The sequence below is a fragment of the Metarhizium brunneum genome, chromosome 6, assembly GCF_013426205.1.
Source record: "Metarhizium brunneum chromosome 6, complete sequence".
Taxonomy (NCBI): domain Eukaryota; kingdom Fungi; phylum Ascomycota; class Sordariomycetes; order Hypocreales; family Clavicipitaceae; genus Metarhizium; species Metarhizium brunneum.
The window spans coordinates 2696845-2708611 of record NC_089427.1 but is presented as its reverse complement, the minus strand read 5'-3'; the positions used below and the strand labels follow the sequence as shown (position 1 = coordinate 2708611).

At 52.4% G+C, this 11767-nt stretch overlaps 5 protein-coding genes across 5 annotated transcripts; 4 read left to right on the top strand and 1 right to left on the bottom strand.

Moving 5' to 3' along the window:
- Positions 1–1221: 1221 nt before the first annotated feature.
- On the top strand, positions 1222–3140 carry rad21 (Cohesin subunit rad21; the record flags this gene model as incomplete). The annotated part of the gene is made up of 2 exons (XM_014690706.1): positions 1222–1485; positions 1548–3140. The coding sequence occupies 2 exons, from the start codon at positions 1222–1224 to the stop codon at positions 3138–3140; spliced, it is 1857 nt and encodes a 618-aa protein (XP_014546192.1).
- A 770-nt stretch (positions 3141–3910) lies between these two features.
- Positions 3911–4371, top strand: G6M90_00g101530 (uncharacterized protein; the record flags this gene model as incomplete). The annotated part of the gene is made up of 2 exons (XM_014690707.1): positions 3911–4090; positions 4204–4371. 2 exons carry the CDS (start codon positions 3911–3913, stop codon positions 4369–4371), a joined length of 348 nt encoding a protein of 115 aa, XP_014546193.1.
- Positions 4372–4572: 201 nt separating this feature from the next.
- On the bottom strand, positions 4573–5613 carry mft1 (THO complex subunit mft1; the record flags this gene model as incomplete). Its single annotated transcript, XM_014690708.1, has 1 exon — positions 4573–5613. One exon carries the CDS (start codon positions 5611–5613, stop codon positions 4573–4575), a length of 1041 nt encoding a protein of 346 aa, XP_014546194.1.
- Positions 5614–6037: 424 nt separating this feature from the next.
- On the top strand, positions 6038–7639 carry G6M90_00g101510 (uncharacterized protein; the record flags this gene model as incomplete). Its single annotated transcript, XM_066131591.1, has 5 exons — positions 6038–6086; positions 6142–6708; positions 6797–6899; positions 6945–7000; positions 7104–7639. 5 exons carry the CDS (start codon positions 6038–6040, stop codon positions 7637–7639), a joined length of 1311 nt encoding a protein of 436 aa, XP_065987539.1.
- Positions 7640–8776: 1137 nt separating this feature from the next.
- Positions 8777–10089, top strand: G6M90_00g101500 (uncharacterized protein; the record flags this gene model as incomplete). The annotated part of the gene is made up of 4 exons (XM_014690710.2): positions 8777–9456; positions 9544–9757; positions 9860–9890; positions 9956–10089. 4 exons carry the CDS (start codon positions 8777–8779, stop codon positions 10087–10089), a joined length of 1059 nt encoding a protein of 352 aa, XP_014546196.2.
- Between the last annotated feature and the right edge of the window lie 1678 nt (positions 10090–11767).

The following is an 11767-nucleotide window of genomic DNA, read 5'->3' as shown; positions in this document are numbered from 1 at the left end:
AGAAAATAAAGGAAAATTGCCCTTGAAGATGGACGAGGAAAGGCAGACGAGTCGCAAAGAGGGCATCAGTCTGTGGACAGTGGTTTGTCGGAGAGTGGATTTCCCAAGTTCAGGAACTGGGAAACAACTTGCCAGGGGCAGTTTCCGCTGAGAACAGATCTGCATGCGACTTAGAGTGTGGATCCCTTCAATATCAGCCGAAGCCATAATGAGCCAATGACAGCCTGTATGTATTCTCACTACCCGCCAACTTGGTGTCCGTGGCACCATTGCACTCTGGTTTGCGCAGGCGCATGAAATGGGAACAACTCTGAGAGTTTGAGAATACATAGAGGTCGATTCGCTAAAGGTCCGCTGCCCGCTAACAGGCCAAATATGGAATTAGCATGGGGGCAATATAACGAGAGCAAATAAAGGTATTTTTCTAGCCCGGGATGCGTGCGGCTATGCCATGTATTCCGGGCCACGGAGTGTACGCCCACATTAATAGTCGTACTATATGAATGGCCCGTGCAGATCTTGATATTTTCACTTTTTATGGTAGTACTTGTATTGATAATAGCTTCGCTCGAAATGGCCATTGGTTGGCACAAATGACCGTACAGTGGCAGCAGGAGAGGCTCCTTGGAGCAGTTTGAGAATGAATGCGGGCCAAAGGAATACTACTGCTCCATACCCTAGACACAAGTACTCCGACCGGAGTACGGAGTACGGAGTTAATGGTTGATGAATGATGAAGGATGCATGCATCTCAGTTGGGTTAGTGGACCCACCTTTCTGTTGTCCGTAGTGATGATGCGGAAGGAGCGTTCTTCCGTCCTGGGCAGTGGGACGTTGCCTCCCCCCAACCACCTGGTTATTTGCACTGGTACCGATCCTCACCTTCTACCCAGCATCTCGTCACGACCCTCACGTCCACGCTCATTTATCGCTCGGCACGCCATCGCTCTCGGTCGCGGACACGTACAATCAAGTCGGCCGATTATTTCGCTTTGCTATACTGTTTTGCGCGCCCTTTTTTTGCGCGTTGCAAAGCGTCGACACGGTTCAAATCCTTGTTTACCCCGACAACGCGCCACCCTTGGTGCTGTTGACACGAAACTTCTCGACACCCCCACTGGCGCTTGCTCTTCAACCATCTCGGCGGGCTCGCATTAAGCCTTCGTGTACTTGCTCGTTTCGAGCCATTCGAGCAGCCGTGTCGCGTCGCGAAGCGCCACCATGTTCTACTCGGAGACTCTCCTCCAGAAGAGCGGGCCCCTGGCTCGCGTCTGGCTGTCGGCAAATCTGGAGCGCAAGCTGTCTAAAAATCATATCCTACAGTCCAATGTCACCGACAGTGTGGAGGCCATCATCACACCGAACCAGGCGCCCATGGCACTGCGTCTGAGTGGCCAACTTCTGCTTGGAGTTGTGAGAATATACCAACGAAAGACGCGTTATTTGCTGGATGATTGTAATGAAGCTATGATGAAGATCAAAATGGTGAGTCTCCCAGACGGCAGTCTAATTTGTCATTGGGAAAGCTACTAACGTTGTGATCCTAGGCTTTCCGTTCCAGTGGAAACAATGATATGGCTGCCAACTTACAAATGCCGAATCGTGAGGCCTTGCTTTTGCCTGATCGGATCACGCCTTATGACAACCTGGAATTGCCTCCTCCTCCAGATGCCTCATGGCTTCTGTCTCAGGTTGACGACATCACGGCTACCCCAGTCGGCCGCAAAGGCCGTGCCAGCAATAACAGAGATATTAATTTGCAGGAAGATCTTGAAGTCAGTCAATTTTTACATGCCAATGACAACGCAGACGACAGCTTTGCACCAATGGGCGAGTTAGAACTTGAGCTCGACTTCGGCTTCAGCATAGACGACGACTTGAGCCAAAGTATCGAACATGGTCGAGATGCACCGCCAGCACGCGACGTTGAAGATGACATGTTGAGCGATGACTTGGAACTTCGGACACACAACAAGGACGCAACTGATTTGGGAGAACCCCCTGTGAGAATCGCGGATGGAGAGGGCGACATTGCAATGGGTGATGATGATTTCGCTTTCAACGTTGATGACCAATCTGCCATGCCGGGTATGGCTTCCGCGACGAATCTGGCCCGTGAAAGAATATCCGAATCGCCACTTTCTGACATTGACGAGAAACTGGCACTGGAGATTGAAACAGAATACTCGCGCCACAACCACACCGATCTCTATGAACCCACGGAAGACACGGAACTTACCATCGTCCGCAGGCCTGCCCAACGTTCAAAGAAGCAGAAAATTATGATGCCCGATGAGGAGATTGCCTTGTCGAGCAGTCATATTAAACAGCAACAGGCTGATCGACAGAATATCATAAAACCTGCCTCTTTTCTCCCTCGAGATCCCTTTCTACTAGCTCTGATGGATATGCAGAAGACTGGTGGGTTTGTCTCGTCCATCATGACCGAGGGTCGCAGCTCAGCTTGGGCCCCGGAGCTTCGAGGCATGCTCTCATTAGATGCCGTCCGGGGAATGAGCGAGCTCAAGCGAAAGCGAGACAGTGGCATTGCGGATGTGGATAGCGACGCTGGTGCTGCCAAGTCACCGCGCCTGGAACTTGGAGAGGATACAGACTTTGGCTTTGATGGCGACGGCGTGACTAGCCACAGTGTGGCAGCCGATGGCACCATTCTGGAGATCCCGGCCGCTGGCGGCGACGATGATCACTACGAAGCTGACGGTAGTGTAATGAACCCCTTCGACGAAACGACGGCTCCCCTTGTGCATCCTCAAGACAGTGGGCCAGTCTCTGTTGGTACCAAGCATGCCGTGCACATTCTTCGAGACTTGTTTGGAGCTGAGGCTGCCACAAACGCCGAGAGGAGGAAGAAGAGCTCCGTTGTGTTCCAGAATTTGCTACCCGAGAAGCAAACCACAAAGGCAGAAGCCACCAAGATGTTCTTCGAGTGTCTTGTCCTCGCCACTAAGGATGCGATCAAGGTTGAACAAGGACCAGAGCTGGGGGCGCCCATCAGAGTTCGTGGGAAGAGAGGATTGTGGGGAGACTGGGCTGAGCGAGAAGCCGGAGGCGAGATTTCGAACCAGAACGAGCCGGAGCCTGCAGCGGTCAGTTCTACTGCCGTTGCTGTGGAGGCCTAAAATCACAACCTGGCTGTTGTATGACACATCATTTTGATTTCATGACGGAAAAAAAAGAATAATTATGGTGTGGTACGCTGTCTGGAGTACTATGTTGGCTAGGAAGATTGGTTGTGTGCTCGTGTATTATACTGGATTCGCGCATTCTTGGGCATTGGCTTGTTGGACTACTCTGAAGGCGTTGCAGGCGTTGATGGGAAGATACCATTGATCACGACGGGATACGGTTGGTCAGGGATGTTTATGAAGAGCAAATGTTGGAGCTTGGAGAGCGAAATGGATCTCGATAGAGAGGCCGGTTTTCGCTTCTAAATGTTGGACGTTTTGTGCGAGGGTGCTGGTTACGGGATAGCAATGATTCTAATTAGGTAGCTACTACACTGAAAATCAATGAGAGACTTCACCTCAACACCCTGCGCGTGCCTGCAAATGCGTGACAATGGAGGAAAATCTTACAAGAAGGAGATTGCCATGTCTGCCTGCTCGTACTTGAAAGTACTCCCTCCGTATGTACTTAAGTACATTGCAACCGTGACGCAGTGGTCTTTTGCGACAACCCCACCATGGCACCCCACGTCCATAGTTCACCCCCAGGCACTCGATTAGATTCCTCCCCGACAACAGGCACCAGTATTTTCCAATCCCAGCCAGCCATATCACAAAAAACCATTATAAGCAACCTCATCTATTCGGCAGAGATTCCGCGATCCCTTAACACCTAAATCCTACCAACGCCGGGGCACTCAGGAAAGAGCCTAGAAGCACACAACATGCCTCCTCCGTCACAGCTCGCCATCGCAACGGGCGCCGTGACCAGGCTCCTCAAAGAAGAAGCCTCGTACCACAAGGAACTAGCCGACCAGGAGGCGGAAGTGAAGAAGCTAGAGGAGAGTACCCGCAACGGAGGCGGCGACGGGGATGACAATGCCGAGTTTATGCTGAAGCAGAATGTGCGTTCCCTCCCCTCTTTTGCTTTTATTTCCTGTTTCAATAGTCGCGCAAGAGCACGTGCTCGGATTTATATCCACAGAGAAGAAAGACTGATAATGCCTTGTTTGTTTAGAAAACCGCTGTTGAGCAAACAAAGGCCGTCTTTGGGCCGCTGAAAGACAGGATTGCCGCGGCGGTGACCAAGTTGGAGGACCAGATTTCTCTGGCGGAGGAAGCTGGTGGTTCGGAAGACCTGCAGAATGCGAAGGACGTGCTGGGGCAGGCGAGGGCTAAGGCTTGACGCGGAGAGCTGCTCGGGAAATTGGTGGATGTAGATGGTTCCCAAATCTGTTAATGAGAGCATTGAGGCAGGTTACTCGGGCACCCAACGAGAGATGGCATTATAAGGGACTGTGCTCGGTTCCCTAGGTTGTGGTATCACAGTTTTACAGCATTATAAAGTACATCATCCAAGGCAAGAAAAAACCCCAAATCCTTTGCTTTACTCGTCAACTTCCATTTCATCCTCGCCTTCTCCATTCTCCTGTTCTGTCCTTTGGGTCTCCACTTGGTCCTCCATGTCCACATCTCCAGCACCTTGATGTGAAGGTGTTGCACTCCCAGGAACCTGTAAATACTTCCCTGAACCTCGTGGCGCTGAAGATGTTGATTCCGCCGGTGTTGGGGCTGCCCTCGATCCCGCCCTGTCTTGCGCGGGCGTGTCCCCGGACGGTGTTCTGTCCCTACTTGAAGCTGCTGCATTTGCAGACTCGTCTTCATTTTCCACGTCGTTCTCGCCTTTCGACTGACCCTCGCCGTCCGGATGTGGAGTCGCATTACCACTGATAACTGGCCTAGGTGTTGTACCCTCCCGCTCTCCGTCAGCGTCATCCTCCCCTTCCTCATTCATGCCCTCTCGCCGGTCAACTTCCTCCTTCTCATCACGAATCTGCCGTCTCAGCATCCTGCCTTCGTCCATGATCCTGTTGAACTGTTCTCTGCGTTCCTTCCATGTTCCTTTGTATGTCCCACTTTCTCGTTCCAGCTCCCTACACTCTTCTTCTAGTTTCGCCAGGTTAGCGAGCTGGTCCTCCCGCGGACGTAATAGTCTATTAGATGTGATCTTTTCTGCTAGTTCGTCGAATTTCTTCCGCTGGTCGAGCGTCGCTCGTGCAGAGTTTAACTGTTCCCTCAGCTGTCCATTATTGGCCCGCACCGCTTGGCATTCTGTCAAAATGCGCTGCTGGTCGGCCGCATATCGTTCGCGCTCGCGTTGATTGGCATCGTGTAGGAATTGTAGACGTGCAATGCTGCTGTCAAAGGCGGCGAAGTCGAGCGTAAGATCTTCTTTCAAGCTGGGGAGATTCGCGGCATCAGCGCCGTTTTCTGTTGTTCCGTTATGCTGTGTGGCTACGGAGACAACGGAGGAAATGGTAGACAGGCGTTTTGTGATCCGTTTAAAGGGTTTTTCTTCAACGTTGAGAAGACGGGACTTGTGAAGCTCAGATTCGCTTTTCTCGTCGAGCAAAGCCCAGGATGCCATGGTTGGATAATGGACAGGTTGGAAGCAGCAAGCCTTGCGGGATCCAGCTTGTGCGATGTGATACTCCCTAATCCCGAGATGAATTGCAAAGAAATTCGAAGCCGGTCAACTGGTGTTTGTGGACTGGTGTCCTTGTGGTAGTTATTCCAGCCTTGTTTGGGGGTCCACTATTGGCTGTTGCCTCTGTTCATTGGCTGTTGTTGCACGGAATTCTGGCGACCCACTGTAGTAGTTAGTAGTACTAACTACCTAGGTAAGTAGGTGCGGCACGCGCAGACCAGACGTTGCTGACTAACCGTCTTGCAAGGCCCATGCCGTCATTGGAACAAAAAGTCCCGTTGGGGGTAGCCTTCCATTTCCTCCAACCACGACCTCATTTCTCACAATCACAGCAAACTGAATTTTGGCTGATCGGGTTTCATCAATGTCGGAAGAAGAAAAAGAGCTTCTGGCTCGCATCGGGCAGCTAGCGGGTATGTCAACTTTCACTTGCTCCATCAGGTCTGGTTTGCCACTGACCCTATCCAGGCCAAATCAACAGACACAAAAGTCAACAGGCTGGAGTCGGGGCCACCTCGAGCCGCCAAGCTAGTGACTATCGAAGTCCGTTTACGATTAACACAGCGAGTCGCTATGGTGCTGACTTGAGAAAAGGAGGAAATACATATCGCCCACGCAGCGCTTATAATGGCTCGGCATATAGAGTTGGGCGAGCGCAAAACAACCACCGCCATCGGACCCTTCACCTCAACCAATCTCGGCCACCATCTGATTCCAATACTCCAAGTCCGGGCTCAACAACTGGAAGCAGTGGCTGGGTATCTAGAAACGACCGACATCGACAGCTAATCAACGCCAACGTCTATGAGAAGGATACCCAGAACCGCGTCAGAGCCATTGAAGAGACGAGGCAAAAGAAGCTGCAGGACCGGAAGATGCGCGAAAAAATTCAACTGAAGGATTTTTTGCGCCATCAGGCCAGCGCGACTAATGCGGTTGCTAACTCCAAACCTGGTGTAGGCAACGCTGAGATTATGATTGAAGGCATCCGCTTCCATGTAGCCGATGGCGGCAAGAAACTTGTTAAATCATCAGGTAAGCGGTACACATGGTCTCAACACATCCGTCTGCCGAACATTACTAATGGACTCGCTTCTTCTTCTTTTCTTTCTTCTTTCTATAGATCAGCATTCTGCCACTCCGAAGACGGCTGTCATCGCCGGTGTCAGATTTCATCGGACGAAAACTGGTAACCTTGTGGCCAACAGAATCGTTCAAGACCAACGGTATGTCGCCAGCGCCATAATGAGCGAAGTGCTGACATTGGACAGTCGGTCTGGAGTTCAAAAAAAGGCTCCCCAACCTTGCAAACTATTCTCAACGACCGGTAATAGATATTTCCAAATGGATCGAACCAGCACTCGCAGCAAATGAGACAGCCCCGAGACGCGGGGCTGGGTATGGGTATATACTAACGAAACTTTTTGTAGGTTCCTGCCCCAAAGGCCCGTCTTGTCGATATCAACATGATCCTACCAGAGTGGCTGTATGCAAAGACTTTTTGAAGGACGGCAAGTGTCCCAACGGCGAGTCCTGCGACCTTTCCCATGATGTTTCTCCCGAACGCGTTCCGAATTGCTTGCACTATGCAAAAGGCCACTGCACAAAGGCCGATTGTCCATACACGCACTCCAGAGCAGCGCCCGGTGCTTTGGTTTGCGAGGCATTCGGCTTCTACGGCTACTGTGACAAGGGAGCTTCCTGCACTGAGCGTCATGTTTTCGAATGCCCTGACTTTAGCAATACCGGCATCTGCAAGAGTAAAGGATGTAAACTCCTCCACCGTGAAAGGGCAAGCGTCCTGCGAAACCAGGCCAAAGCCAACGACGCTATGGATGAAGATGTATCCAGCGACGAAGAAGCAGTGGACTCAGACGACGTTGACTCAGATGAGGTTGCAGAATTCATCGAAGCAGAATCAGACGACTCTGACTTTGAGAATCAAAAGGACTTTATACCCCTCTAGATTTGACATGACTTTTAGCACGATACCCATTTGTGCGAGCCAAGGGCGTTGAGCTCTTGCAATCAATGCAACGCAGCGTTATGTGTACGCTACCCCTAGTCATTTATTTAACTCGGCTTGGCTTGGCCCTTTCCACACCTAGGTTAGGTAGATGGGGGAGGGTAGTCGGCCGTGGATGGCACATTGTTGATGACATGGCCATTATTGAAGCACGCTGTTGCGGAACAGGTGCGAAGAGACGGCGTGATAACGAAGAGGATTACGATAGATGATATACTTGTCAATGCGAAAAAAAAAATTTCTTAGGAAGCATTAGGAAGCATCCACCTAGAGCCTATTCTGCCGAGTCTGGGATGTGCTTTTTGACGTGTTAAGTCGGCGTGCGTGCTGGACAAGGACGACGTTGAGATATGTATCGTCAAGTTCCTTGGTTTAAACAAGGTCACGGTCCACATTTGCGCCAAGGTTGATAGACAGCATGATTGCCATTTTTAAATTACTTGCCAGCGCGTGGGAGTATGTACATATGTATGGTCCATGCCGTTTTTCAAGTTTAAAAATATCAATGTTGACATTTAAGGAGCACACCCCACCAGTCGACGCAAAAAGACTGGCCTTTGTCAGCCCAACGTGAAACACCAGTCGCTTGCCCTCAACGGTTGTTGTTGCTGCATTGTACGCCCCGACCCTTTCGATATCGGCATCGGGCGTCGGGTAAAACAATGCGATTGTGACACCTGTCGCAAGAGAAACCCAAGGCCTGATTGGGGGTGCTGCTTTGTTGCATCTCGAAGGAACATTGAACGGTTCAACGGGTACTGCCACGGCTCAGCCCCTCGGTGTGAAGGCTGGCCTGGCGCTGCCTCAGTTTACGACGTCAATCAACGGGCCCGCGAGCGACGGACATCGAATCGACGTCACACGGCCAGGCGGCACGAAAGGAGAAAGGGTCTGGTGGAAGGAGAATAAATAAATGCGCGGCTCGTCTTTGTCGGAAACTACGTGCTCAGTCGTTCCTTCGTTCCTTCCTTCTCTTCTTCTTCTCATCATATAAAAGCAAGAAAAGACAGTCGCTGTATCGACAGTAGAGTCTGGTACAACAGCACAGCTGGGAGAAGCTCAAGACAGGGCGGCACCATGGGTCTCCTCGACAAGCTGAAGAAGAAGGACCAGTCCGACGACAATGCGGACTCGGCAGGGGAGGAGGGCGGGCGCAGGCTGGACGCCGCCGAGTTCACATTTATTCGCACAGATACCGCCGGCCAGGAAATCATTCGACCCCCCAACGACGGCCAGGACCAGAAGAACCTGCTCTCGCCCAAGACTTCGGTGCGCTCGTCGCCCCGCCGGAGCCTCGACGTCTTTCGATCAAGTCGATCGCGCAGCGAGTCCGTCTCCTCGCAGACGAGCCACTCTTCGAGACGGCGCCTCTCGGAGCGACTGCACCTGAGCAGGCCGGCCGAGCCCTCCGAGAATGTCCCCGGGAACCTGCCCGCGATCACGCGCTCCGACCCGGCCGATCAGTCGCAGTGGGAGCGGCGGGCGACGATGCTGGCGGGACAGAATGAGCTTGCACGCGCAAGGCCCGCGTCGCCTGACCCCTCCGAGGGCATGTCACGGATGAGCCTGGCGCCTGGGAGCACCGGAAGGAAGCGGAGCGCCAGCTCGTCCAAGGCCATAGATGACGATATCCAGGAAGCGATCCGGTTACACGAGGAGGGGGACTTGGAGAAGTCGACCAAGATATTCGGACGGCTGGCCGATCCGCAGGGGCCGAATAACCCGCTGAGCCAGGTGCTGTACGGGCTTGCGTTGCGGTAAGAGCGCCCGTTCCTGCGTCGTGACATGTACCAAACGTCATGGCAGAGCTGCTGACGCTGTGTGTTTCCCTCCTACTGCCGCAGACACGGATGGGGCTGCGATCCTGACCCGGAAAATGCCATCACGTATCTCACCGCGGCGGCGTCCAACTCGGCCGCCATCGAGCAGCTTGCCCTTGAGGCGGGCATGAAGAAGGGCGGCGCCGCCAAGGGGGAGTTGGTCATGGCGATATTCGAACTCGGCAACTGCTTCCGCTACGGCTGGGGCATCAAGAAGGACTCTGTTGCTGCGAGGCAGGTGAGTCTGGATGAATTACGCCATAATAACCGCCAACACACACACACACACACACACACACACACACACACACAGAGGAAAAGCATTAACGTTTCCCTTTAGTACTACGAAACAGCAGCAAACCTCGGAGATAGTGGCAAGTTTCGCCGCAGCACTCACTCCCAGGGCCAATCGGTACACTAACAAAAGGTTCAACAGACGCTATGAACGAAGCAGCCTTTTGCTACCTCAATGGAATCGGTGGTGAAAAGGACAAGGTCAGCAGCGAATGCCCCCTCCAGACTTACACACGCCCCGTCTTCCCGCACAGCAGTGCATACCGAGAACAATAATTGATGCACATGTCGCAAGCTACACATGCGCACAAAGGGTGGCGGAGAACTTTAAAAAAAAAAAAAAAGGCCGCTGCGGCATTTGCGTGACACAAAACAAAAGTCCGCGTTCTGCACGTCTCAAAGCGTCTTCTCCCCCGCCTTTGATGCCCAACGTGCCACGCAAAACCGCCGTTGGGTACAAACAAGTGCTCGGGTTTGCCCTCAAAAAATACCAGCATCAAATCGGCATCCTCCCCGCTAATAAGTCACCGTCACCAGTCATTCCCTCACTCGTAAGCACGAGGCTAATTCTATACTTGGCACAGTACACCGCGGCTCGGTACTTTCGACAAGCCGAGAAAGCCGGCAACAAGACTATCGGAAATTCATGGTGAGTGATTCCCCCCCCTCCGGCCTTCTTTTCTATAGCCCCCTCTCATGTATCTGCCTCGTATTTGTTCCTTGGGGGGCCGTGGGGAGTGGTGGCGGCCTGTTGACCGCGTGAGCAGGATCTGGAAACCCAAGTACGACCCTTCAGAAATACGAAAGTAACCCGTCGTACATTTCGTGAAGGCATCAGAGCCACGTCTTTGCCGTCGCCTTTGCATACTAGACACCTCGGTATCTAGGGGGAACAGTGTATCATATTCATATTCATTTTTTTTTTCAGCTAGCTAGCTGTTGACGGGACGTTACCTTTCCTCACTCGCGACGAAATACAAATTTGTCAACTCCCAAACTACTACTAGGCACCCATTTGTAATATCCTTTGCGTTGGTGGCTTTCTGCAAGAAACAAGCTTGATCCCCGTTTGTACACATCTCTTCGCACGCGAACCCATGTGAAAAAAAAAGAGAAAGAGAGAAAGATGGAAACCACATCCAGGACCAGGCAGCTGGGTATTCGGTAGTGAAGCCTACTTTGTGAAACGTTGCGGTGTGCATGATTGCGTCGTCCCTCACGAATTCAGACACTAATCAACTACACGGCCAATCAACCAAATCCAAACCCCATCATGCAAACGCGATGCCCTCTCCGAGCCCAGCCGGCATCATTTGACGCGCCACCGGCCCAGGAAACTCCCCTCCCCGACCGTGACTCTCATCAAGCTCAAACTCTCCAGCCAACCCGCACCCGCGCCAAGGTCACCATGGCCCCAAGATCGAGGCACATGCGCAAGCGGTGTGAGACTCTGTCCAGGGCGGCGTCTACATGCAAGACAAAAAAAGCAGTGCACCCCCACGTCGCACCCCCAGAGGCTGACGTCGAACAAAATTGCAAGCTAAGCCCGGCCCGTGGCCGTCACAAACGTCCAGAAGCTGCCATTTTTAGCTTTTCCCCAGTAGCCGCTGTGGCTGGGCCGAGCGTCTCAGCACAAGATTCAATCTTGTTTCAATTTCTGTTGGCCTCGTACAAAAACGGGCTGCGCCTTGCAGAATGGCACGGCGACACTTTGACATGCGCAGGTAGCTCTCACGAGAGTCGAGGCAATGGCCCTTTTTTTAAAAAATTTTTTACACATAATTTCCGGTGGGATGGGGGAGCTGGACCCTTTTGTTTCCAATGTCTGAGAGTCTGCATTCATGCTGTCTGTTTGCTACCAACCACCTTGCTCCGACATGTCACATTCCCCGTCTTTCTGGGAAGCTGTACTTGGGGCTGTGACCTTGCTTATGGTGTGCATCCTGCAGCTACT